We start from the raw sequence: 27,783 nt of genomic DNA on the forward strand, positions 1-27,783 counted from the left end.
GCCAGGATCAAACAGATCACACAATAACTGCAAATTCCAAGATCTAGCACCAGGAATAATCAATTTAGCCACTGTGAAGGGAGGAAGCTTCAACAGATTAACATTCGGCCTAGGCTTAAAATTTGTCAAAGAAGGTATCCAATGAGAATTCTAGACATCAATATTCAGCTCATTAGAAATAGAAATGCAAGCACCCAACTCCACCACTTTCCTATTTTTCAATAATCCTTTCCAAATCCTAGAAGACAGAGAATTAAAAGGAGCATTTAGAAAAGAAATACCATGCTGAAGATATTTGCCTCTAAGAGCATCAACCCAAAGGAGAGGTTGATTAGTGGTCATCTTCCAACCAAGCCTAGCCAACAAGGAACTGTTCTGAAATTCTATAGAACGAAGCCCTAAACCACCCGAAGCCTTCGGTGAACATATATTATCCCAAGAGAGAAAAGAGAGATTATGATTCTTTTCTTGTGGAAAAACCCACCAAAATTTATGTATCAAAGTATTAATCTCTGAGCAAAAATACTTAGGCAGAAGAAAGAGAGACATAATATATGTAGGAATAGCATTTGCTACAGATGTAACAAAAGTTGTCCTGGCCGCCTGAGATAGAAGCCGAGCTTTCCAACCAATAATTGTGGCAAAAATCCGATCTTTGAGTTCAATAAATGTATCTTTCTTCTTCCGATGCATAAAAGGGGGAATGCCAAGATATTTTGCCTTAGCAAGAATAAGAGGAAGATTCAAAATACTCTTAACAGCCCTTTTAACAAAATGAAGACAGTTCTTGCTAAAAAACATAACAGACTTAGACAAAATAATGTGTTGTCGGAAAGACAATGTAGAATAACATTAGCTTCATTGGAATTAGCTCGAGAAAAAATCATAACATCATCGGCAAACGAAAGATGAGAGATAGGAGGACTAAGTCTCGCAATCGTGATACCATGTAAACATCCCTGAGACTCCTCTTTTAAAATAAGTCTAGACAGAATTTCATAACCCAAAATAAAGAGGAATGGACAGAGGATCACCTTGCCGAAAACCCCTAGAAGGGAAAAATTTGCCATACGGAGCACCATCCAAAAGAATGGAGAAAGAAGAAGTTGTTATGCATTGACTAATCCATTGAATCCATCAAGAATTAAAACTAAGCAGAGACAAAATCTTGGAAAGGAATTCCCATTCCATAGAATCAAAAGCTTTCTCTATGTCTAACTTCACAACCATAAGACCACCATTCCCCTTTTTTTGTTTCATGGAGTGGAAAATCTCATGTGCCAGAGTTGTGTTATCATGAATTGAACGATCTTTAAGGAAGGCAGATTGAGTAGGAGAAATGATCTTATGCAGAAGAGGTTTAAGATGGTTGGACAAGATTTTAGAAATAATCTTGTAATTGAAGTTGGTAAGACTTATAGGCCGAAAATGATTAATTTGAGAAGGATTATCCATCTTGGGAATGAGAGAAATATTAGTATGATTGAATCCTTCAACATATAACCCCCTATGAAAAAAGACTGAACCAAAGCAACAACACTACATTCCACAATCGGCCAATAAGACTTATAAAACAAACCAGGTCTTGGGGCTTTGTTTAAACTTAAAGCAAAGATTGTTGAAAAGATTTCAAATTCATCAGGAAAAATACACAAAGTAACAATATCATCCTCAGTAATAACCATATCCACCAACTCCGAAAGGCCATCATCTAGAATGGGATTAGTAGTCGAAAAAAGAGAACTAAAATGATTCACCAAAAGAGAACCAATGTTATCTTTACCAATAATAACAAAACCATCCAAATTCTTCAAGGAAGAAATAGAATTATACCTTCGTCTACAAGTTGTGGAAGCATGGAAGAATTTCGTCTTTAAATCAGTACAAGTGAGCCACAATTCTCTAGATTTTTGTTTCCAAAGCACTTCCTCTTGCAATAACTGCTCCCGCAAAGCTTCTTGAAAAACTATCTCCTTACCATATTAGCAGCAGAATGAGGACTAGATTGGATCACACTAATATCAGACATCAGAGACTTAATCTTATACTGAATATGCCCAAAATGATGAGTATTCCAATGTTTAAAAGCCCCTTTAGTCTTCTTGTAACGATCCACCCTCAATGGCACAATACTGTCCGCTTTTGGCTCCCCATATCAGACTTCCCAGGAGGTCACCCATCCTGGGATTACTCTCGCAGCGGCTCGCTTAACTGCGGAGTTCTGATAGGTTCATTGCCATCACGGCTTTAAAACGCGTTGTGTCATAAAGGGTACATTTATACATATAAGCACATCCTCATTCCCAGGCGATATGGGACGTCACAATCACCTCCTCTTTGGACCCAGCGTCCCCGCTGGCGTCCCTCATTGGGCTTGTACACGCTCCCACCATCTCAGGCTGGGCAATGGCTCTGATACCATTTGTAACGATCCACCCTCAATGGCACAATACTGTCCGCTTTTGGCTCCCCATATCAGACTTCCCAGGAGGTCACCCATCTTGGGATTACTCTCGCGGCGGCTCGCTTAACTGCGGAGTTCTGATAGGTTCATTGCCATCACGGCTTTAAAACGCGTTGTGTCATAAAGGGTACATTTATACATATAAGCACATCCTCATTCCCAGGCGATATGGGACGTCACACTTCTTCCACTTTTTGCTCGACGAGAAAGCTGGAGAACCCTCTATATTCGAAAGCCATGCTACAGCTACAACTGCAAAATTGGACTAATCCCTAGTCCAAAAAGCTTCAAATCTAAACGGCTTGAGTAGATTAATATACAAACCAGCCGTGGATGATAAAATAGGACAATGATATGAATTAGAGACCGACAAATGATTTATAATTGAATTGGAAAAGAGATGAACCACTCCCGAGTAGCAAAACCATGTCCCTTGGTGCTTTACATTGCAACATGCTAAAGGGGTACTGATCATGCACTAATGGTGACCATGGCGGTGGCCAACTACATCATGCGTAGGATACTGGTAGATAGGTAGCTCTGCAAATGTGTTGTATCAGCCTAATTTCGAGCAGATAAAGTTGGAAGGGACAAGGTACGCCCAGCGATCTCTCCCCTAGTCGGGTTCACTATTCAGCCTAATTTTGAGTTTTTTTTTTTTTTCCTTCCTTTTCTTTTCTTTAGTTTTTAGGATTAAATAGTAGTAATTAAATTAAAGATAAATGTATAATAAATCCCATTTTGTGATCAACTCCTAAATTTTTAAAAACTGATTTTAACTGTTTAGCTTTGTCGCAAATTTAAAATGGGTCATTCTATGTGTTTCCATCCAATAAAGTGATACTTGTTTAAGCCACATCAACATTTTTTTTGCCCCATCATATTTAAAAATAACTATTTATTTATTAAATTTTATTTAAAAAAAGAAAAAGAAAAAGAAAAAGAAGAGGATAAAATTTGATGCTTGGCTTGCGTGGTTAAGTAATATCTTCAAGTTGCCCTTTTCCCCTTCCCCACTTCGATTTTTTTTTAAAAAAAAAGTAACATCTTCAAGTGGCTTAGACAAACGAGAAAAATTGCATTAGGAAACAGGTAACGTATTTGATGTACCATTTGAATCGCATAAATCTCAACAGTTAATACAGTTACACCTTTCATCCGTACCGTTGGTTTTGATGAAGTATTTTCTCAACAACTGTCAATGGGGATGCTTAGAATTAAACAAGAAATAAAACAACTATTCTGATTACACAAAAAAAAAATGAATACAAAAAAAACCCTCATACTCGGCGTATAAAACACCTGTTGTTGGTAAAAACGACTACAAACCTTTTTCTCTTGAAAGCTATATACACTATTCCTTTTCGTATGACTATTGATAAACAAAAACTCTATACAGTGGTCCTCTTGATCAGCTCTGCACTGCCAGGCCCTGCAAGTGATCTATAAAAACTTGCAAGCTCAAATCATCAGTGAAAATAATATCTGATCCATTTGTGTATGTTGAATTGTGAGTAACGGATGGGTTCAACTTCGCTAGAAGAAACCTTGCCTGACTACCATGCTGGTCACATTTTATAATCTTGGGTGCCGGAATTCTTCCAGCAACAAGCTGCTCCGCATCCAGCTCTGGAGCTTCCAACAGCTTTCTTAGATTCTCATGGTTTGGGTCCTTGTCATAACCAAGCTTCTTCCACTGAGCAATCTTGGATCCATAATGAATAACCACATGGAAATAAGAATCGAAGAGCAAAATAACATCTGGAGAAATGGAGCGAACATCTAAGAGGACTGGAATAGGTGGCCCATCAAAGGAATATTCGAGAAGTGTAGGCTGGATCATGATAAGCGAACCCACCACCCCCTCGCGGTTGAGCATCAGCCGGAAGAAAGCAGTTTCATCAGGAGTACTGTTAAATACATCAATAAACTGGGACCTCCTTAAGTAGTACATGAACTGTGGATAAAGTGAGAAGTTAGACGAAAGGCGGAAGGAAGAAGGATCTTCCTGGACATAGTCTCCAAACTTCGAAGCAAAACTGACCAGCCCGTCATCCAGCCATCTGATAACATCTCGAGCTTGACACTTTTCTGCCCGGTTGATAGCAAGTCTTGCCATCACTGAAGCTGCTGCTTCTTGATCGAACCCAGCAGCAATTTCTGGTGAGTGGCTTCCAACCCATCTTCTTGCAGCAGTTGTCACTCTTTTCCGGATTCCCATGTTCCCGTATCGATATCGTGTTATGAACTGTATGGAGAATGCAGATCCAGGTTGAACCTTCTGTTCATCACTAACTTGGAAGAAAAAAGCAAAGCATGTTTTGCTAGTGAGTGTACCCAACTTCCACATATAGGTACCACCCTCCCCAACCTCATTCTTACTCACTAAATTGTTCTTTCTCTGTAGAGATACACATGGTCCAAGGGCTCCACAGATTTTTACATCCTTTGTGGTCACTATCTCGATAGTTGCATCAAAATACATCTTCAAGTTTCCCTCCTCATCACGATTAAAAATATGCCTCACGCATTTTCTAAACTGACTTGACTCGAATGACTCTCCTAGCATCATGAATCCACCAGAGCTCTCAACAGGGCCTTTTAGCTCTGCAGCTCCAACTTGATCAAGAGATAAAGCAAACACATCAAGAACAATAGATGCATCAGATAATCTCTGTGATACTCGCTGGTAGAAGCTGCTAGATTTACTATAGTAAGGTGCATGACCATTAACAAGGTCCCGATGATTCCTGATAGCGTTCCTGAAATCTGTGTCTACAACAATCCCTGGGCCTCGAGTTGCAGGTCCAGATGTGAAGACCATGATTCGGGAGCCTGTATTTATTAAGCATCCTTCTAGAAGTCCAAGTGCAGCTAATATTGCCGTTCCTGTGCATCTTTGAGGGCGATGCCCCAGCATGGCCTGCACTGATGAATGGATCTCTTCTATTGTGGTAGTAATATTGAACTCACATTCGGATACTGGTAGCAAAAAACCCTGCTTTTGGATAACTGGTGCCTTTCCAAGATACTGTTGCTTTATGTGAGTAACACCCAGAAACTGTTGGGTCTAAGGGTTCAAAGAAAGGAAGAAAAATAATTCAATTTCAGCAAATACACGATGGAGTAAACACCAACAAATTTATGATGCATTCAGGAAGCAAACATGTACCTTTGCATGCATGACAAGGGCCACACTCTAACTACCTTTATCTCTAGAAGAGGCAAATGATAAGTCTAATGGGATAGAACAAAGAAGAAATGCTGCAACGAAGAATACCATAAATGTCCTGTCTAGCTTTCAAGTCTTCAAAGAACAAGGAGACTAGGGTATCGGAGAGAATTAAGCACACATCAGGTTTTCAGAAGCACTAAAGAAGCCAGAAGGCATTGAGCCTTACCCAGTTACCCTGTCATACAACCAGCAAAAGAACGTCCTCTACATATCGGAATACTATTCATACACAACCTTCTCCTAAGAAATTAATCAGAGGCTACAAAACATCCCAGAACTGCAATGACATATTACTCCCGGAAAACATTCGCAAGCGTATGCATCACCATAAATGAAGTACCCAAAATAAAAAAAAACGCCAACACAAACATTTTGCATTTCAATTTGTATATCCCAAAAGAGCGCGAAAAAAGTTGAAATTACAAAGAGAAGTACCTGCTCCGAAGAAAGCTCGCGATCGCCATGTAACAAAACAACCCTCAAACACTCCGAGAATCCAAGATCATGGACACGAACCATCGAGTCAAAGGTGATCAAACCCACCAACGCGTTCTCCGGCAACTGCTCCACCACGAGCAGCAACTCATTCTTCAGCGCCCGGAGCTCCTCCTCGGCCGTACAGGCGTCCACGACGAACACAAACGCCGGTCCCAACCCTCGCAAATCCCCACCCAACGACGACAACGAAGACGACGAAAACGACGCCATCGACGCCAACGACGTCGACGACAACCCGTTTGCCCAATTATGCTTGGAATTCAAACTCGGACCACCCGGATTAGCACGTGGGCTCGGGATTTTCCGGCCAGGCGCGTACTCCACAGTGCTGTAGGTCGGAAAAAGCTCGGCGGGGAGATTAGTCTCGCCGATGCCGGAGTAGGAGCGAGGAAATGGGTTCTTGGCGTAGCAAAAGGGGCAGTACCAGATGCGAGAGGTGTAGTCGACCCGGGCGTAGGGGTTCAAAACAGCGCCGCATTGGGAGCAGAGAAGAGGATCGTAGGTGAGGATTGGGAGCTCGGAGGACTGCATCAATGGCGTGCACATGACGCTGAGAGGGACGATTAGGGCTGAACACTCGGGTTTGGATGCCGGCCATGAGTTCCAGGACCATCGGAGGCCTTCGATGGCCTCCAATTCGATGAAATCCATGGTGGGGGAAACCCTAACCCTAACCCTAATATGGAGATGGGGGAAAAGTGATGTTTAATTGTTGATTTTATTTGATGAATGTCTGTAAAGGAGGATCATTTTCTTTTTCTTGGTGTGAAAGAAAGGAAAACAATGGGAGAGAAAGTGGAAAGTAAGGGTGGGGAAGCAAGGGGAGTGAGAGGGCCTGTTTGGCTCTCGGGATGAATATCCGTGATTTGGGTTTAGGGTTTGATTTGGGTTAAGTTGATTCCTCCGCCAATGCGTGAGAAATTGTTTGTTGCGGAAGGGGGCAGGGTGGAATGAACCATTTCTCCCAGGTGATTGCCATCTACTCATCTAGAATTCTCAGATTTTTCTTTTAAAATTTGATTTTCAAATCATATCATGTGTCACAATTTGACATATTTTCTAAAATAAATGATTGCATAAAATTGTGACATATGATTTAAAGGGCAAAATTGCACAGAAAGAATTTGAAAATTGTAGCATTTTTCAAATTCCATACAATTTTTTGTTGGTTTAAATGCCCTAAAGAAAAATTCAATCCCTCTTTCTCATTGAAAACTCAGAATTTAATCAAGACTGTAAAAGAAATTACAAAATAAAATTTCTATAGCTTTTATAGCACCTAAGCGGAATCACTTTTTAATAATATAGTAATACTTTTATTACTCTATCAAAGAAATATAGTAGATTACTCTAATAAAATAATATCACAGATATATTCAAAAAAATTTCTCATTCAACCCTAATATATAAACTGTTTAACGACAACTTGAGTAAGAACATCCCTAGTAAGTTCTCCATTTTAAAAATTTTACCAAAATTTAGTGAAAAACTCAAAAAAACTCCACTCAAAAAGCTTTCTATAAATTCTCTATTTTGACTCTTGTCAGAATTTCACTTCAAATTTGGCTCAAAAATTTTATGAGCTATTCAATATTTTATTATTTATCTCTCATTTCACTTCACTTTTCACTTTTTGTTTCTCCTCATTTGTTAAGAGAAGTTGCTTAAAACCAATAAAAAAAATTAATATTTAGTTGAAATAGATAAATATTTAAAGATTTTGATGTATGAAGCCTTTTAAAAGTGATAGATAAAATCAAAAAAAGTAGATTATTGAGCTAAAATTTAGCGATTCTATTAATATGATGAATCTGCCAACTAAAAATTGAATTTAATATAATACGAGTGTCATCCACTAGTTGCCCAAATCTACTCCAGTTACGAACATTCGAGCTCACCGCTTTAATCACTTGGAACGCATTATCTTTCAAAATGATATTATGTAAATCTAATTCTTTGCAAAAGAAAGAGGCATGGAAAGCTGCTAAGGCTTCTGCAGCTACCCGTTCTAAGTGACTGAATCTTGTCATACTCCTTACAGCATGCACGTATCTCTCGTGATCCCGCACCACAATAATACTAATTCCCAAACGCTCACTGAACTTATCCATAATGGCATCTCAATTTGCCTTGTAATGTAACTTAGCAAGGGCCTTCCACATGGGTTGAATCTACTTCTCTGTTGGTGGTATAGTCTTTGGCAAATTTACTCTTTTGTACTCTTCGGCTGATCTAATCTAAATTTAAATCCCATGTTATAAAGAATCAGATCTCCATAAGTGAACAAAATACCTTGAAAGTTCTAAGGAATCAAATCCCTGTTATTGGTGGGGAAGCAGTGACAGATCCAATCATCCAAGGGGTGCATAAAAATTCATGCAACTAAGTTTCTTCAATATCACATGTACTGGTGGGCTATACGGATAGGGTATGGGTGTTCGATATATGTATATATATATATAATATTTAAAATTGTGAATACATACAAAATTTGAGTTTTTAAATTAGTTTTAGATGGTTTAGAGAATCTAAAACAAAATTTGAAAAATATGTTTGGAAATGTGAATTGAATTGAATATAATTGAGAAAAATATATATATAAATAATTTATTATTATTATTATTATTATTATAATACTAAAAAACTGATTTAAACAAAAAACAAAACAAAAAAAAAAACCAAAAAACAAAATTGGAGTGGTTTTCAAATAAACTCAAAGTTGTTTGATGGTGGCTTTTGAATTAGACGGGGGTGGCCAACTACAACCACCCCCAGACACTTGGTGGTGGCCCGGTTACCACCCTCAGACGCCCAGGGGTGGCTCAACCACCCTTAAGTTTTTATTTTCTTCTTTTTTTTATTATTGAATTATTATTTTTGAGTTGGGTTAAAAAAAAAATTTTGTTGGGTTTAAAACGGGTCGAAAGGCGGGTCAGGTAAACCTCAAGTACAATTTTAACTTTAAAAACTCACTCAAACAACATTTTCAAACATAATAAAATATAGAGTTAAATACGTTCCAACCCTATGGTTTAACTCAGGCTTGGCAAAACGGATTGGCGTGTCAACCTATTTAGCTAATCTCGTAAAAAATGTGTCATAAACGAGTTGATAGGTCATAAATAGGTCGTAAACGTGTCATAAACAAGTTGACAGATCATAAACGTGTCATAAACGAGTTGGTGGGTCATAAATGGATTATAACATAAACCTAAACCCTATATATTCACGTCATGTTCGTGTCGAATTCGCGGATTGTGTCAAAATTGTCAACCCTAGTTTAACTCCTTTATTTTTTGTCCCCTATGGTTCATTTCATATTACGGATGGTACCTTGGTTTTGGCGAAAGATGGAGGTAGTACTTCTGTCCAAATTTCTGTCCAAAAATTAATGGTAGTCTACATCAGTGCCACCAAACACCCTTTAAAATTCGACACCTCTCCCAAATGTCACATAAGTTTGCCCTCTCAACTGCGGGTACGACATGTACATGTCACATTAGTGCCTTGTCTGGGGGGCCGAACCACCCCACAAGGCCAAAAAAAAAAAAAAGTACATATATATATATTTAGAGGGTTTGGCCCTTGGAGGTGACCGAACAACCTCCCTCCCCTCCTCCCCCTAGAAGGCCAAAGAGCAAAAAGAAAATAAATAAATAAATAAATAAATAAATAAATATATATATATATATATATATATATATATATATATATATATATGACGTGGCACTGATTTGGCATATACACGTTATATCAGCAACTGAGAGGGCAAGCTGATGTGCCATCTCGAATATGTGTCGACTTTTAAAGGATGTTTAATGGCACTAACGTTGACTACAGTTAACTTTTAAATGGAAGTATCATCTTTATTTTTTTTTTTATCAAAATTAAGGTATAATGTGTAATACGAATTGGACCTAGAAAAAAAAAAGGAGACAAACGAAACATACCCGTAGTGATGATGTGTTCTTTTTCTGAAATGAAATATAATAATGTCACTGGCATTCCTTAGTTCAAGGGCAGCGTTGATTTGTTGTTGTTGTCTACACGTTCTTTTGGAAAACATGATTTTTAGTTTCATTGCCAAGTGACCAAGTCTTTGCAACACTGACGTTTGAAACAGAGAAATTTTTTGTCCACTATCCTTTGCCTAGCCTCTGTATAACTAATTTTCGAAATTTTAAGTTGCAACGGCTTGCAGAGTTCCATGTTCCTCTCTCTCCTCCGCAGCGCCACCTCTCTCACTCCCCTTCATCAAATCCAAGCTCAAATCCTCGTCCATGGCCTCCCCCTCCAAAACCAGCTGCTCGCCGAGCTTGTCGACCTCAATTTCATTGACTATACTCGCTCTGTGTTCGACCAAATCCTTTACCCGACTGATTTCTCTTGGAACACCTTGATTAGAAGCTACACACTCCAAGGTTCTCCGCAAGAGTCCTTGTTTCTCTATCTCAAAATGCATCGAGAAGGCATCAGACTCAGCAATTTCACTTACCCATTTGTCCTTAAGGCCTGCACGACCCTTGTGTCGATCGCTCTCGGTGAACAAATACATGCCCATGTTTTTAGATTAGGCTTTCGATCCGATCTCTTCGTGAACAATTCGTTGGTTTCCATCTTGATTATGCACGGAATGTGTGGGATGAAATGTTGGAAAGGGACGAGGTCTCTTGGAATTCGATGATTTTGGGGTATGTCTACTGGGGAGAGGTTGAAAAGGCAAGGGAGTTGTTTGAAGAAATGCCTCTAAGAGGGAATGTGGTTTGTTGGACTGCAATGATAAATGGGTATGGGAAAGAAGGGAATTTGGTGGAGATGTTGGACTTGTTTTGTGACATGCTAGTCTCCGCTGATGAGGCCGAACCCAACTCAGCAACAATGGTCTGCCTTGTCTCTGCATGTTCAAGTCTTGCTAATTTTGAAGTTGTAAGATGGATTTCTACGTTCATTGATGTTAATGCCATTCCTCTGAACATTTTCTTGTCTACTGCTCTTATAGACATGTACTCAAAATGTGGAGATGTTGAGAAGGCTCGAAGAATCTTTGACAGAATGTCCAGCAAGAATTTGGCATCTTGGAATGCCATTATCACTGGTTATGTGCAGAATGGTTTAATGGAAGAGGCAATTCAATTATTTATTGCATGAAAGGGGAGTTAGTGAATCCAGACGAGATCACGATGGTGAATGTATTGTCTGCTTGTGCTGGCTTAGGGGCGCTTAAACTTGGGCAAGAAACTCATCTCAATTTGGGTAGAAATGGTTTAGGCCCAAATGTGTTTCTTGCCACTGCCCTTGTTGAGATGTACTCAAAATGTGGTAAAATTGATCATGCTTGTTTGGTTTTTGTTAAGATGAAGGAAAAAGATGTTCCCTTGTTCAATGCCATGATACAAGGACTTGTTTACCATGGCAATGGAAAAGACTCATTAGCTGTCTCAAAACAGATGGTGAGGTTTGGGGTCCAACCCAATGAGGTCACATTTATAGGAATTTTATCAGCTTGTAATCACTCGGGATTAGTTGAAGAGGGTAGATTTAAATTTTCAAATTTGATTAACAAATATGGTTTGAGTCCTAATATTATTGAGCATTATGCTTGCATGGTGGATCTCCTAGGGCGAGCCGGACATTTACATGAAGCATACAAATTAATCCCACCTGATTCAATAATTTGGGTTGCTTTGTTGAGTGCTTGCCAGATCCATCGAAATCTTGAACTGGCAGATAGAATTGGAGAAATTATAATGGCATCACACGATCCTAATCCGGGCTTGTGCATCTTGTTATCAAATATTTATGCTACTGAGGGAAGGTGGAAAGATGTTGCTAGAGTGAGAAGAATAGTCGAGGAAAAAAGGATTAAAAAGCCCTCTGCACTACAAAAAAATCACATTTTCTTGACGGTTTTTTTCTAGATGGTTTTGAAAACCGTCTAGAATTATAGTTTTACAGACGGTTTTATTAAAATCGTCTGGAATTTAATTTCCAGACGGTTTTATTATAACCATCTATAAATTTACAAACGGTTTTAATAAAATCGTCTAGAAATTAATATTCAAATAAATTTAGAGACAGTTTTATTAAAACCGTCAGTATATTTTAATTTTCAAACGATTTTATTATAACCGTCTATATCATTCTTTTATCTTTTTTTCTTTTCTTTTCTATTTTCTTTTTTTGAAGCCTGCTGCCTTTTTGAATCCTTTCCTGTTTCTTTCTTTTTAATTCAAAACCTTCGTTCTTCTTCCTCTCCAAAAACACCATCTCTCTCTCACGTTCTTCTTCCTCTCTCCGACCGACGATTGAAGACGGGCAATAGGATCTAGACGGTCGGCGGGAACGGGACGCGCGACTAGAGAGAATTTGTTTTATGCCAGATCTGTCCGGATTTGTCAAACCTACGCCGATGTACGTGTGTGGGTTTGACAGATCCGGCTGAAACCCACGCTCGGCCGGATCTGTGGCCGGAATACAGAGAGAGATCCGGCCGGAATACATGGATTTCCGGCCGGTTCTCTCTTCCTCTATCTTTGTTTTTTTTTTTTTTTTTTGGATTGTGTTTGTTTAACATTTTGTGTTTGTTTTAGATTTGGAATTAATGTTTGATGGGTAGTGCGAGAGCATGGGTGTGGTGGAGAAGAAGCTGATGGAACGATGGCGGCTGTGCGTTCCATGGTTGGCGGCTGAAGGAACAATGGCCTTCTGTGGTTCGTTGGCAATAGCGGTAAGGTGGGGGATTTCTGTTTGGGATTTTTTTGTTGCCCAATGATGGTGAACGACAGTGGTTGCCGATTTGCGGGAGGGCGTTTGGATGGCCTTTGTGGCACGGTGGGGGTGATGGTTTTGCCCATCACGTCAAGAGCGGCGCAGGCAACGCCGTCACGTTACTCCACTGGCCATCGATGCCGTCCTCTCCGTCATCGACCCAGCCAAGCCCGATCTCATGGACCTCCGGCGACATGGGTTTGCTCAGATTTCATATCCAAAAGCAAATGAAACAAAACAAATAAATAAATAATTTAAATTTAAATTTAAAAAAAAAAAAAAAAATTATGGACGGTTTGAGCAAACCGTTCAGAATTAATTCTAGACGATTTTGGCCCAAACGGTCTAGAATTAATTCCAGACGGTTTTAGAAAATCGTTCAGAATTGGTGCTGGACAGTTTGGGTCAAACCGTCTGAAATTGCAGACGATTTGGCCCAAACCGTTTTCAGCCCGGATTAGCGACGGTTTAAAACCATTTGGACTTTTTTTCAAACTGTTTTTTACAATTTCTAAACGGTTTCAAACCGTCTAGAATTCTAAATTTTTTTGTAGTGCTGGGTATAGTTGGATTGAGGTAGGTGGCGCTGTTCACAAATTCATTGTTGAAGATACAACTCAAGTAAAATATCTCAAGAAATATATGATACTTATCAGTTTCTGGTGAATCATTTGAAGTTAGACGGTTATTTGCCAAATTGCGATTATTCTTCGAGGATTCTAGCCTTTTAAGTTCTGACTATGAAATGGTTTGAAAGTTGACTTGATATTTTGTTCAGAATTGCATCAGCTAGCACCTCAAAGTTGATGGGGACACAGAATTCCGTCAAGATAGGTGCTCCAGTTGAAATTGGGAATCTCATGCAGCAACAGTGTGCAATAGAATTCATATACGTACATTCATGTTTATGGTGGGATTGATCCTTATAACTGTTGCAGGTGCTCCAGTGGTAGCATATATATCAAGAATAAGAAAAGGAAGTTATTGGGGCTAAATTATGTATCAGTAATTTGAAGTGCATGGTTATGGTGATTGGAGCAGTTCTTTGGAGGGATGGTAGTACTTTGTCAAAAACAAAAACAGAGAAAGGAAACGAGGGAATGGATCAGATTGAAGCTATACTCAATGCATGTGGACAATGTCCTGGCTTGTATTGAGGATGCAACAGACTGTACTTAAACTCTCCATGCATATGTGCTACCGGTGTATATGTATGTATATATACCATATATATATATATATATATATATATATATATATATATATATTTGGTATAAATTGAATGTGCATACTGCATACTTCTTGTTCCAAAAAATAAAAACATCAGTCATCACTTGACATGCTATACATACAATAACGAGATCATAAACATGACTTGTGTGCATTACTAGCCCGCCAATGGACCACATCTGGCCTTAATTAATTCAATTCGGGTACATTTTAGACATAAATCTTTAAAATGTTACTATTATAAGTGTTAGGATATGGGCTTGGCAGACCGGCCCATATCCTGAAGCCCATCACCAGATAGTGGACTCCCGCATACTAACAGGTAGTAGACTAATTTAGGGCCAGAGCCGAAGCCATGGATCGCTAACCCTAGGAGGAAGTGAGACTATGCCACATGAGATAGTTGCGGTCGCAACAAGGCACAAGTGATCACTAGGCATCGTGGGTGCTCGCGAGCTACCAGCAACTCTCGATCACGGGAGGCTCTATGATAGCGAGAGTCATTCCTCCAACGAGAAGGATCCCTAGATCCCCGAGAGCATTGAATCAAAGGGGAATTAAGTAGATGTGAAAGACACTGATTTGATAGCTAATAAATGCTAGATTAGGTGTTTAAGCCGTAGAATGTAGGCAAGTAAAGGCATCTCCAGCAGATGCTCTACTTTAGCCAAAAAGTTAAATTTGACTATTTTTGTCTCTTTTTTTTTTTTCCTTCAGCAGAGTAGTCATCTTAACTTTTTTCTTAACTTCATCAACAGTGAATAGCTACTACTGGCTATTCACTGTTCATCAGGTATCTAATTTTTTATTATATTTTCTCTTTCTCTCACCCTCTCCCTCACTTCAGTCTCTCTCTCGCTCGCTCACTTCTCATCTCCATCCCTCTCTTTCAATCCCGCATGTCCCCCACTTCTCCGCTTAAGGTTCGACGAAGAAGGAAGGAAAAGAATCGGAGAAGGAGATCTGAGAAAGGTGGGTCGACCGAGGAGAGACCGATTTTTTCCGGTGAGCAGAGGCCCTGATTATCGGCAAGCAGAGGCGTTGATTTACGTCGAGCAGAGGCACCGATTTTCCTGCGGGTTGCGGGTCGTCGTCCAACAGTTGAAAAGTGATTTCCGGCGACTTCCAGAGGTTGAAAGGTGTTTTCTGTGGATTTTTCCTTAGTTGGCCGATTTGGTGTGTTCTTTGTGGTGGCGTTAGTAATTTCGGTTGTGTGTGTTGGCTATGTTGTGAACTTCCAGCCGTGTATGTGTGTGTGTGAATCTCTTGTTGGATTTTAAACAAACCCATGAGATTTGTTGGAGAATATTTTACAGTCCTTGTTTACTCATGTCCCCTGATTTGTAAATTTGGGTTTGATCAATTTTGGAGATAATTTGTATTTGTTGTTGTTTTGGCTAGAAGTTAATTGGGTGTGGAATTCTACTGAACCCACCGGCGATGAGGAGTGAATGGAGAGTGTTTTGGCCGGAAGTTGGTTGGGGGTGGAATTCTGGTGAACCCATCGGCAAGGAGTGACCGGAGAGAGAGAGAGAGAGAGAGAGAGAGAGAGAGAGAGAGAGAGAGAGAGAGAGAGGGGGGGGGAAGAGGGAGAGAAAAAAAATAAAAAATAAAGAAAAAGATTAAAAAATAATATTTTAAGAAAATGAAGAGTGGAATAGAGATTATTGTTGGAGTGTTTTTAAGATAGCCAGTGGTTAAAGTAAAGATTGATGCTTTTTAAGTAGCTATTTTAACTCTAACTACTGAAGATGGCCTAAGGAACAATAGAAGACTAGCCGTTTGAAGAAAGGTACGGAGGAGACAAATATGGCGTCATCATTGTATAAAAGAGAGAGAGGGTATATTGATCATTTTATACGCACACCAAAGACTCGTCTTTTCTTAAGCTTTTCTCTGCTTGAAAATATCGTCTGATTTAGGCATCTGAGCTACCCTCGTCGGCCAGCTCTGGCAAGCTATGTTGTCTAAAAATTCTTCCTTGTTACGGTGATTGCTTGGACCACAGCGAAGGATACCCCTGGAAGGAGGTTGAACAATCGACACAGAAATTGCTCTAACAATAAGGATTAACACTTTAGCCAAATTAGTATTGTAACAGTTTTAGGGCTTTTAGATAAATCATTAACTTGGGTTTTAACTATTGATGTTGAAGCAGTACATCATGGATTCAAGTCTTACAAAATAGGCGATCTATAGACTCTAAATTCAATTTTGATATTATGTATAGGCATAACATTAGTATTAAGATGTTACGTTTTGTTAAGGGTTAGAAGTTCAGTCAAATTAGTATAATAAAATGGAATTTGGAGCAATTGGGTCAGGGCTTAACATAACAAATTGGTATTAAAGTGTTAAGAGAAAAGTACACATACTCTCCCGAAACTATTACTACATTGTCAATGTTCCCTCCAAATTACCAATTGTATTAATGCCCACCTAAACTATCAAAAAATTTCCCCCTAAAGCCAATAAAAAGACAAAAAAAAAAAAAAAAAAAAAAAAAAAAAAAAAAGCCCTAAAAAAACCTTTTAAAAATAAAATAAAAAATTATATCCTTATAAATTCGAAAAAAAAAAAAAAACTAAAAAATTTAAAAAGAATATTAAAAAAAGGATTTTTTTTTTTTTTTTTTTTCTAAAGGTGGCCCAAACTAAAAATTATAGAAAAAAAAATCTTAAAAAAAAAATCAAAAAGAAAATGAAAAACCTTGGTTTTTTTTTCGTTTTTATTTTTATTTTTTTTTAAACAAATAATTTTGTTTGTTTTGTTTTTATATAATTTTAAGAATTTTTATAATTTTACGAAGGGTATTTTTGTCATTGTGGGGCACATTGACATTGTTTGGTAGTTTAAGGAGAGGTATATGTACTTTTCCTAAATTTAATAAACTAAACATTGAATTGAATAAGATATTAAATAACAATGTGATAAAGATTAGAGAGTAAAAATAGGAAAGTAATGTAAGGAACCATTTTTTTTTGTTTTGTTTTTTTTTTTATAAACTGAATATATTCCATTATTGCATCTCTGAATAACATTACATCAATATTGATCCTAAACAAAAGGATCTTAGGGACATGGTTGTTCCCTAAAATCAATATTACTAACACTCAGAGGAGTGTCTTCCGGCCAACATAAATCCATAATATTAGAAGAAGCTTCCTTAGCTAAAGTATGGGCCGCCATATTGCATGCACGTGGGATAGCTTGGAAGCATATTGAACAAAAATGTTGCATCTCGTGGTGAATACTATCAAGGAAATTTCCTGTTTTAGAAAAATAAAGCGTATCCGACACTATTTCTTTGACCACTTGAACCGCATCTCCTTCTAAAATAACATCCCAAAAACCTGCTTCTTTGCTAAATTGCAAAGCCTCCAGTGCTGCCATTGTCTCTGCCATTTTTAGGTCCGTTGTTGCCTTTTATCGTTTCAAAGTTGACGTTACTTTTAAAATTATTATTGGATCAAAATCTAATAGTAACCCATGTCAAATTCAATAATGATTGTAAAAGCAATATCAACTTTGAAAGATAAAAGAGGATACAAAGATGGTCCTATATTTTTAGGGTTAGCCTCATGATGCCTAAAACAGAACTTAATCTCTTTTTCTTTTCCTTAAAATCTAATTACTTCAGGAATTTAATCTCTGTTTATTGAGTCTTATCCTTACTTTGATCTTCCACTTTCTATTTGTACATCAATTAAAGAACAAAGAAGAAATCATCGTTAATTAAAACAGTCTAACAAGCATGGACACCCGCCAAGCTTTAACACCCATTACCAAGTATTTTCTCAGCCGTTTGATCACAAACTTGGACTTTTAATCATCGTTAATTAAAACAGTCTACACCACGGTTTTTTTTTTTTTTTTTAAAAAAAAAAAAATTGAATAAGGGGGAAAGGGTTACAACTTAACCAAGCAAGATTGACGTGAGTTGGTGAGTAATTAATTATTATTATTATTTTTGGTTAAATATGTTTTTGCTTCCTGAATTTTAAATGCTTTATTTTTGTCTCAAGTGGTTCATTTCGTATCATAGATGATACTTTGTTTGTTGTTAAAGATAAAGATGGTACTTTCGTCTAACCTTCCGTCCAAAAATTGACGGAAGTCTACATCAACACCTTTAAGAAAATTACACATGTCCGATTTCTAATTAGAAATTTAAAAAAGAAAAACTGAAAAGAAAAAAGAAAAACTTTAAAATATTAAAAAAAAAAATGAAAAAAAAAATGAGGGGTGGCCAATCTAGGAGTAGTTCGGCCACCCATTCCAGCCAGATGGAGGTGGATCGGCCACTCTCTTGGCCAAATGGGTGTAGGAGATCAATATATTTATCATTTATCAGTTTTTAGCACAAATAGACCAAAATAAATTATGTACATATGTAAATAAGGGTGCTTCATTAATTAATTGTTTTCTTTATTAATTATGTACATATGTAAACTCAGCTATAATCCAAATAAGGATCAACTCAAATTTTTTGTACGAATTTGAGAGAATTCGGACAGTTGATTATGGAAGAACATTTATGGAACCTACTTGATTAAATAAAAATTGAGCTGCCCAACTATTTATCCAGTCAGATAGGTGTTATAAGTATTCTCTCACAATCACATGTACGAATCCTTTCAAATTCAAACAAAAAATTTGAAAAAATTTTAATTTCGATAAGTGAATGATTGCCTCGACTATCATTTGCATTGAATGCTCATGGACATGATCGAGGCTCATAATATTGCACTCCACTTTGTCCTTTGCAAAAAACTTTGTCTAAAGTAGGATATTAAAAACAAAAAGTAGGATACTGAGACTAGCTAGTAGACGGACATGTGATTCCCGAGCCTAGTAATAAATCATTCTTAAATTAGGATTATTTAAAATTCTTAAGATATTAAGATTTAACATTTATCCCCTCGATAATAGTTCTCGTATTTATTCATGTTTTGGGAGGTACATTGACAATTACATAGTAATTTAAAGGAGTATTTGTATTTTTCCTTAAATTTAATAAACTAAACATTGAATTGGATAAGATATTAAATGACAAAATGATAAAGATTAGAGAGTAATATAAAGAACCATTTTTTTTTTCAAAGTTGACCTTACTTTTAAAATTATTATTGGATCAAAATTTAATAGTGATCCATGCCAAATTCAATAATAATTTTAAAAGTAACATCAACTTTGAAAAATAAAAGCGGATACAAAGATGGTCCCTATCATTTTTAGGGTTAGCCTGATGATGCCAAAAATAGAATTCAATCTCTTTCTCTTTTCCTTAAAACCTAATTACTTCATGAATTTAATCTCTATTTATTGAGCCTTATCCTAACTTTGATCTTCCACTTTCTATTTGTACATCAAGAAAAGAACAAAGAAGAAATCATCGTTAATTAAAACTGTCTAACAAGCATGGACACCTGCCAAGCTTTAACACCCATTACCAAGTATTTTCTCAGCCGTTTGATCACAAACTTGGACTTTTAATCATCGTTAATTAAAACAGTCTATACCATGTTTTTTTTTTTTATTATTCAAAAAAAAAAACTGAATAAGGGAAAGGGTTACAACTTAACCAAGCAAGATTGACGTGAGTAATTAATTATTATTATTTGTTTTTGGTTAAATACGTTTTTGCTTCCTGAATTTTAAAGGCTTTACTTTTTGTCCCATGTGGTTTATTTCGTATCGTAGATGATACTTCGTTTGTTGTTAAAAATAGAAATTGTACTTTCGTCCAAAAATTGACGGAAGTTTACGTAAACACTTCTAAGAAGATGACACGTGTCCAATTCCTAATTAAAAATTAAAAAAAAAAACTGAAAATAATAAAAATTTTAAAAAATTAAAAGCTTTAAAATTTTTTTTAAAAAAAAAATGAAAAAAAAGGGGGAGCCACCCCCATGGCCGGTCTAGGGGTGGCTGAACCACCCTCATGGTCCTTAGGGGTGGTTCGGCCACCCATTCCTACCAGATGGAGGTGGATCAGCCACCCTCTTGACCAAATAGGTGTAGGGGATAAATATATTTATCATTGATCAGTTTTTAGCACAAATAAACCAAAATAAATTATGTACATATGTAAATAAGGGAGCTTCATTAATTAATTGTTTTATTTATTAATTATGTACATATGTAAACTCTGCTATAATCCAGATAAGGATCCCCTCAAATTTTCTGTCCAAATTTGAGAGAATTCGAACAGGTGATTATGGGAAAGCATTTATGGAGCCTACTTGACCAAATAAAAATTGGGCTGCCCAACTATTTTTCCGATCAGATAGGTGTCATAAGTATTCTCTCACACTCACATGTACGAATTCTCTCAAATTCAAACAAAAAATTTAAGGAGATCTTAATCCTGATAAGTGAATGATTGCCTCAACTATCATTTGCATTGGATGCTCATGAACATGATTGAGGCTCATAATATTGCACTCCCACTTTGTCCTTTGCAAAAAGGCGAGTAGTTATATAATATTGCACTCTAGTTTGTCCTTTGCAAAAAGGCGAGCAATTATATAATATTACACTTCACTCCACTTTGTCCTTTGCAAAATCTTTTGTCTAAAGTAGGATATTAAAAACAAGGGTTAAATACTCCTCTAGTTCCTGAGTTTTGGAAACTTTATTTTTTAGTTTCTGAGTTTCAATTTGCATCACAGATGATAATAAGTTTTGAGAAATAACCAAATTAGTACATCGGTTAACTTCTCCGTCCAAAAACTAACGTCCCCCCACGTCACTGACACTTAGCACCACTAGAAACTCGACACCTGTCCAGTCAGACATGTCAGCATCCACTTAAATTCCAAATCACCCAAACACATCCACATCACACACCCACTTCATTCGTTTATTTTGGGGGGAAAAATATTTTCTACAATTTAAGAAACTGAAAACTGAAACTCAAATATTTGAAACTAAAAATTGAAATTATCGTTCAGTTCAAACGGAAATCAAAAAAGAAATCAAGAGAAAACCCTAATCCCTAAACTCTCTCTCGACCGAATCCCTCCCGACCGACTCCCTCCAGATTTCTCTCCCGTCGACTCCACAGAACCGGCCGTCTCCCTCCCGGACTCTCTCTCGTCGACTCCACAGAACCTGCCAGCCGGTGCTCTGTGACTTGCGGTTTTCTCGCCGAGGTATTTTGCCCATTTTTTATTTTTTTAGAGGACTTGTTAGAAGTTTGTTTTGTGCTATATATATGGGTTGTGTATTGTGATTGTTGCTTGTTGGGCAAAGTGATGAGGTTATAAAAACAGAAACTTTCGGTTGTTGTGGGTGGAAAAAAGTGCTGGCTTCTTGTCGCACACGAAATTCCAAAGGGAAGGAAGTTTCCCGTGGCGTAGAGAAGGTCGGTTCTTAGGCTCAAATTTGCTTTGAACAAATTTTTTAATTTTTTCTTAACTTTTTTTGGTTTAAAAAAAATGCTTCGTTTGAAGACTTAGACAATTTTTTGTTTGTTATGTGTTTGGTGTTGTTCGTTCCTTGAAGTCATCATCCGGATCATCCTCGGTGGGCCGTGTTGACATATCCTATTTTTGTTTCTGCGATTTACCCGCACCATTGAAGACCTCGTGGACTACGAAAAACCCTGGAAGAAGATTTTGGGGTTGCGCCACTTACAACTCAAGAGTAAGCATTTTGTTATAATTATAGATAGTTTGAGTGAGTTTTTGCTGACTGAATGCTATACTTCAACATACAGAGAAAAGTTGCATGCATCTTTTTCAAATGGCTGGACAAGCCAACTTGTGCAAGGGGTGTGGAGGTCTTAAATAAGATTGCCAAGAAACTTACCGAAGTGGAGGATGCAAATGGTACTTTGGTAGCAAGGATAAAAGATTTGGAGAATGACAATATCAGTTGCATGGAAAGAGTTAGGCAACCACTGAAGGGGGATGATAGACAAATGGAAATCATCAGGTGTCTAGAGAAGGAAAATGACAACTATAGGGCAAGAGATAAATTTTTGATGTATGCTTTGTTCTTGTCATGATTTACCATTGTTGATCGCTTATGTTGCACTTATGAAATGAAATATAGTTTGAGATATGAATTGTAGATTATGTAATTCGGATATGTATTTTGTATATGTATGAGAAGTATGTAAGTTTTATGGATGGAGTTGCTGGTTTGATTGGATTCCCGTGTATCATATTTGATACCTAAATGTTGTCAAATTATCACAATAGGTATTAGGGTTTTGAAACGTACCACAAATGGTACCTCATGTTTATTTTTATATCACATTGGGTATCTAGGTTTTACATATGTATCACATATAGTACCTTAAAGGGTACCTTAATATGTTATTTCAAACAATATCCTTTCTTCAACAATTTTTGTCAACAAGTGTACATTCGTGCTCAAATTTTGGACACATCATACATGTCCTAACTTACTCCTAGCATTGTGCCCCTTTTCACCACAATTTTCACACTGCACATTGTAGCCCTTGTGACTCACTTTAATGTTCTCGTCCGGTTGCTCATCATCATTTCTTTGCCTCTGTTTTTTGGGCCTCCAGCGCTGTTTCCTTGGTTGCGGTGGTTCTATAGGTTCTGCACCCTCGTCAACAGGCCATTTATCCGGGACAGGCATAGAATTAACCCCGGAGGCATAGGACTTTATGTATGTATCCATCATGTACCAATGGCTGACATAAGTCTCAGGTTTTCCTTTATTGAGGTATATCGCACAAACTGCATGTGGACAAGGAATCCCATTAAGTTGCCACCTCCCACAGCCACACGTTTGTCGTTGAAGATCCACTACCCGCCGAGCCTCATGGGCACTATTGACCTCAAACTGCATCTGATTGCTCTAGCGGCAAATGTAGTTCTTCGCCTCTAATTTGTTCCTCTCCAACTTCTTCACAATCTTCGGACAAATCGTTCGGTGTCGTTGTTGCCCCAGCATTTTTCTGATTGAAATGGTTCATAATTTTCCGCCGTATAGTCTCGAAACAAGTTAGTATCGGCTGGCCTCTTGCTTCCAATAACCAAGCATTGAAGCTCTCGACGATGTTATTCAGCAAGATGTCACAGCAGCTGGTGGTTCGGAATACGTGCCTTGACCACATTTTTGGGTCAACCCCCTCAATGTACTCGAAAGCTTTTTTGTCCATCCCTCCAATGACAAAGAGATAGTACTTAAATTGGACTTCATTAGGTGCCCTAGCTGCACCCTATAACGCATCTTTGAACTCCTTCCTCTTCCATCCCTTCCCCTTCAAGTTTGCATGCAAGTGCCTGAAACAATAACGATGCTCGAGACCCGGCATTAGGTTCTCCAGAGCATCGATTAACCCCTGTGCAAACAAAAATTAAATGTCAAACAAATGTTATTAAAATAAAAATGACCATACGATAATTGTATCAGATATTACCTTCTATCGGTCCGACATGAACGACCACATATGCTCTTGCGGATAACCAATATCCTCCAACAGTTGGACCAAGAACCATGTCAATGTATCATTGTTCTCGATCTCGCATACCGCATATGCAATGGGATATATGTCATCATTACCGTCACGGCCGATGGCGGCATGCAATTGCCCACCCCATTTGGTCTTAATGAAACAGGCATCAACACATATCATCGGCTTGCATCCTGCCAAGAATCCTTCTTTACATGCCGCCAAAGAAACATACATCCTCTGGAAGAACACTCTGTCCCTTTGGATGCAAGCTGAGCTACCGAGATTCCACTTCCGCACTGCACTGCAATACTCTCGGGTGTGACAATATTGTGAACCATCTCTTCCGTCGAGGATATCAATTGCCATCTTCTTTGCACGATGGCAACTTAGTATTGTCATCTGCACGTTGTAATCTCGACGTATCATTTCTCACAACGCCCTAGCCGTAAAGTTTCTTTGGTCTCGGAAAATCTCTACATATCGATTTGCAGCCCACCTTATAGTTTCCTTCTTGTTGTAGTAATCACTGCCACAGTTATGTACATCATAGAGAGACTTGATCTGAAAATACTTTCTACACGGAGTCCAGGAGACATGTATTTTCCAGTGACATAACGATTTCCAGTGGGCGGTTACCCCTTTTTTGTCGTTGTGCACATACTTGTAATCGAAGTTATTTTGCACAGCGAATAATTGCAATACTTCTTTAAATTTGTTCAGGTTTGTAAACCTCAACCCTACACTCAACTCCACTGTCTGACTCCAGTCCCGCTTTCTCTTCCACTCAGGATATCTTTTCTTACGCTTTACAACTGACCCTTCACTGTCTTCCTCACCACTGTCTAGAGACTCTAGACTGTCGAAGTACTCACTATCATATGAATCAGCGTTCGGGTCATTTGTTGCATCGACTCCAATGCCCGATTTGGAATCTCTATCCCAAAAGTCTAAAACCAGGTATTTATATCATCATTGGGTTCGCGTAGGACATCATTTTCCTGCACTATAAACATGCCCTCCTCCTCGCCGTCTGTCAACTCGATGTCCTCCTCCTCCTCCTCCTCCGGCCTCTGTTTCCTTGGCCGCCCGGGTGGCCGTTTCCTTGGCTGCTGTCGTGGAGGTTGCACTGCTGGCTCCTGGGGTGGGTCCTCTATCAAATTCTCCTTCGCATATTTTATCTCAACTTCTGCAGGAGACTGGGTTAAAAGCAAAACAGGCTCTACCGTTTCAATAGGAACAGGTTCTTCATGATCCACAAAAACAAGCAGCTTTTTCCTGCCACTATTCAACAGCCCTTCTTTCAGAGTAACGAAATCACCATCTTTGCTAAGACTGTGTGTTTGCTCGTTGGTCTCATCATCAAACTTGTAATACATTTTGGGTAAGTTGTTGTATTCATATTCCAGGTAACACTCCAAAATGTTGGTCAAATCTCTAAACTTGAACTGTGATGTATCTATACCGGCAATTGTCAAAATGGCTCCGCCAAGATAGGCTATCCTGTGTCCAGATAGTGACCCATGATGGTAAACAAGTAGCTCAAATGTTGGATCTAACATATTCTACACCCTGTGAATTAAACAAAAAAGAATCGTCACACTTTAGCAATAAAAACAATAAAATTAACTACCAAAGAGAGTATGTATAATGTAAAAACAAGTAAGACCCTCTAACAAAAGGAATGGGATATGATATGATAGCTGCCACAGTTAGGTTGTATCAATCATCCAGGAGTATGATTAGGAAAAACTAGTTGTGAACATTCTTATTATCCAAAAACTGAATGGCAGACCATAAGTGTCGAGAATTAATCTCGACACTTAATAATACATGACATGCCACCTATGCAAACTCTACAGAGAACCTAAGGAATATGGTACAAATCATGTAGAATTACATAAACTATAACAAAATACCATCTAACTACAAATTCATTCACAAGTTTATTTTTTTCAACTTAATTTCAAAACTATTCACCATAGAAAAGTTCATTTTACACTTAACTAGGTATCACTAAATAAACAAATAAATCACAAACAAATAAATAACAAAACTTTTCAAAGAAAGCCTTCTCTTCTTTCTAAAGCCAATGGTAATTTGAATATTAAATCAGAACACAACTTGACAAAAGTCCAGTCTATCCCTGTTCTTGTTTTTTCTTTTTTTGCTCCCCTAAGTCCTTATCAAATCCTCCACCAGGGCAACAATCCAATGATGTAATTATTACAGGTTGTGCAATCTTTCCCAGTTTAATGTGATTATTATAGGTTGTGTAATATTTACCGGTTTAATGTGAAAAGTAATGCGTATCTCTAGTTTTTACCAAGCTGAGCATGTTTTGACGTGCACAGTTGGTGAACACATTGTGGATTATATCCTTTATCATGTCTTGACACTTAGTTGCAGGGTGAAACTAATCCAATAATAGTGCTTTTTGTACTTTATTGTTCCATTTTGCCCAGTTGGGACCCTCTTGCCCACCACGTGCAACCACAAACACAGTAAACTAAAAAAAAAGACAAAGACATGCAATAAAGTAATACATTCCAAAATGCAATGTGTTGGACAACAACCCAACCAAACTGGTTGTTGGTTTTCTTTACCCAACAAAAGATAAAAACACGTGATGATGGTCAAGCCCTACCCAACTTTTTTCCACCCATAACAATCGAAAGTTACTGCTTTTATAACTCATCACTTTGCCCAACAACCAACAATCACAATACACAACCCATATATATAGCACAAAACAAACTTCTAGCAAGTCCTCTAAAAAAACAAAAATGGGCAAAATACCTCGGCGAGAAGACCGCAAGTCACGGAGCATCGGTCGGTAGGTTTTGTGGAGTCGACGGGAGAGAAATCTGGAGGGAGTCGGGAGGGAGGGATTCGATCGAGAGGGAGTTTAGGGATAAGGGTTTTCTTTTGATTTCTTTTTTGATTTCCGTTTGAATTGAACGATGATTTCAATTTTTAGTTTCAGATATTTGAGTTTCATTTTTCAGTTTCTTAAATTGTAGAAAATATTTTCCCCCCAAAATAAACGAATGACGTGGGTGTGTGATGTATAGGTGTTTGGGTGATTTGAAATTTAAGTGGATGCTGACGTGTTTGACTGGACAGGTGTCGAGTTTCTAGTGGTGCTAAGTGTCAGTGACGTGGCGGACCATTAGTTTTTGGATGGAGAAGTTAATCGAGGTACTAATTTTGGTCATTTCCCAAAACTTATATATTATCTGTGATGCAAATTGAAACTCAGGAATTAAAAAATAAAGTTTCCAAAACGCAGGGACTAAAAAGGTGCTTAACCCTAAAAACAAAAAGTAGGATATTGAGACTAGCTAGTAGACGGACAAGTGATTCACGAGCCTAGTCATAAATCATTCTTAAATTAGGATTATTTAAAAATTTTGGGGTAATTACCTTTTTCCCCCATCAACTACCAGCCATTGTCAACATGGCCCCATGAACTGACACCTCGACCAAAAGAGAGCATCCAACTACCAACTTTACACTTTGCCCCCTTCCGCCAGTTTAATTCGTAAAAAGACAGAAATACCCTAACTCAAATTCAAAAATGACATAAATGCCCTCAACTTTTTTAAACATATTAATTTTAATATTTTTTTATTAATTACTGTTGGAGGGCATTTTGGTCTTTAAACCAAAATTAACGCCCAAAAATAGAATATTCCATCCAAGTTAACGGGATCCCCTGACGGAGGGGGGCAAAGTATGTAAAGTTGGTAGTTGGATGCTCTCTTTTAGTCGATGTGTCAGTTCATGGGGGCATGTTGACAATGACTGGTAGTTGATGGGGAAAAAGATAATTACCCCAAAAATTTTAGGATATTAGGAATTTAATATTTATCCCCTCAACAATAGTTCTTGTATTTATTCAAGTTTTGGGAGACACATTGACAATTATGTAATAGTTTATGTCATGCCCCCGTTTTGGGATATAATGGAAACGCGAACTTAAGCCTAAAAATACATTTACATAAAACACACATATTTCAAATACAGACCTTAATCTCTATTTTATTTATATGCACATAAGAGTAGCTCTTTACAATACTATAATTCTTAAAAGGGAAACATACTATACAATACAAAAGTCACATCAGTCCCTCAACAATTTTATTG

General features: G+C 37.8%; 4 protein-coding genes across 4 annotated transcripts; 2 read left to right on the forward strand and 2 right to left on the reverse strand.

The window, feature by feature from the left end:
* Positions 1-3,545: 3,545 nt before the first annotated feature.
* LOC133874547 (protein transport protein SEC23 G) lies at positions 3,546-7,141 on the reverse strand. The gene is made up of 2 exons (XM_062312400.1): positions 6,135-7,141; positions 3,546-5,534 (listed from the first exon to the last, which is right to left on the reverse strand). Exons 1-2 carry the CDS (start codon positions 6,846-6,848, stop codon positions 3,876-3,878), a joined length of 2,373 nt encoding a protein of 790 aa, XP_062168384.1. The 5' UTR covers positions 6,849-7,141; the 3' UTR covers positions 3,546-3,875.
* Positions 7,142-10,844: 3,703 nt separating this feature from the next.
* Positions 10,845-11,345, forward strand: LOC133877543 (pentatricopeptide repeat-containing protein At3g62890-like). The gene has a single exon (XM_062315925.1). The coding sequence runs from the start codon at positions 10,845-10,847 to the stop codon at positions 11,343-11,345; it is 501 nt and encodes a 166-aa protein (XP_062171909.1).
* Positions 11,346-11,377: 32 nt separating this feature from the next.
* LOC133877615 (pentatricopeptide repeat-containing protein At5g04780, mitochondrial-like) lies at positions 11,378-22,209 on the forward strand. Its single transcript, XM_062316034.1, has 5 exons — positions 11,378-12,031; positions 12,814-12,929; positions 13,744-13,836; positions 13,904-13,970; positions 21,919-22,209. Exons 1-5 carry the CDS (start codon positions 11,378-11,380, stop codon positions 22,207-22,209), a joined length of 1,221 nt encoding a protein of 406 aa, XP_062172018.1.
* A 386-nt stretch (positions 22,210-22,595) lies between these two features.
* On the reverse strand, positions 22,596-23,027 carry LOC133877701 (uncharacterized). Its single transcript, XM_062316119.1, has one exon. It carries the CDS (start codon positions 23,025-23,027, stop codon positions 22,596-22,598), a length of 432 nt encoding a protein of 143 aa, XP_062172103.1.
* Between the last annotated feature and the right edge of the window lie 4,756 nt (positions 23,028-27,783).

This window comes from Alnus glutinosa, chromosome 1, assembly GCF_958979055.1.
Source record: "Alnus glutinosa chromosome 1, dhAlnGlut1.1, whole genome shotgun sequence".
NCBI lineage: Eukaryota > Viridiplantae > Streptophyta > Magnoliopsida > Fagales > Betulaceae > Alnus > Alnus glutinosa.

What these genes read in the sequence shown, in the direction of transcription:
- LOC133877701 (XM_062316119.1), bottom strand. Translation starts at nt 23,027, where the DNA reads ATGCAGTTTGAGGTCAATAGTGCCCATGAGGCTCGGCGGGTAGTGGAT.
- LOC133877543 (XM_062315925.1), top strand. Translation starts at nt 10,845, where the DNA reads ATGTTGGAAAGGGACGAGGTCTCTTGGAATTCGATGATTTTGGGGTAT.
- LOC133874547 (XM_062312400.1), bottom strand. Translation starts at nt 6,848, where the DNA reads ATGGATTTCATCGAATTGGAGGCCATCGAAGGCCTCCGATGGTCCTGG. An exon ending in GCGAGCTTTCTTCGGAGCAG is followed by an intron (nt 5,535 to 6,134) that starts GTACTTCTCTTT and finishes TTGAACCCTTAG; the next exon opens with ACCCAACAGTTTCTGGGTGT.
- LOC133877615 (XM_062316034.1), top strand. Translation starts at nt 11,378, where the DNA reads ATGGTGAATGTATTGTCTGCTTGTGCTGGCTTAGGGGCGCTTAAACTT. An exon ending in GGTGGAAAGATGTTGCTAGA is followed by an intron (nt 12,032 to 12,813) that starts GTGAGAAGAATA and finishes TTTGATGGGTAG; the next exon opens with TGCGAGAGCATGGGTGTGGT. An exon ending in TGGGGCTAAATTATGTATCA is followed by an intron (nt 13,971 to 21,918) that starts GTAATTTGAAGT and finishes TTCAACATACAG; the next exon opens with AGAAAAGTTGCATGCATCTT.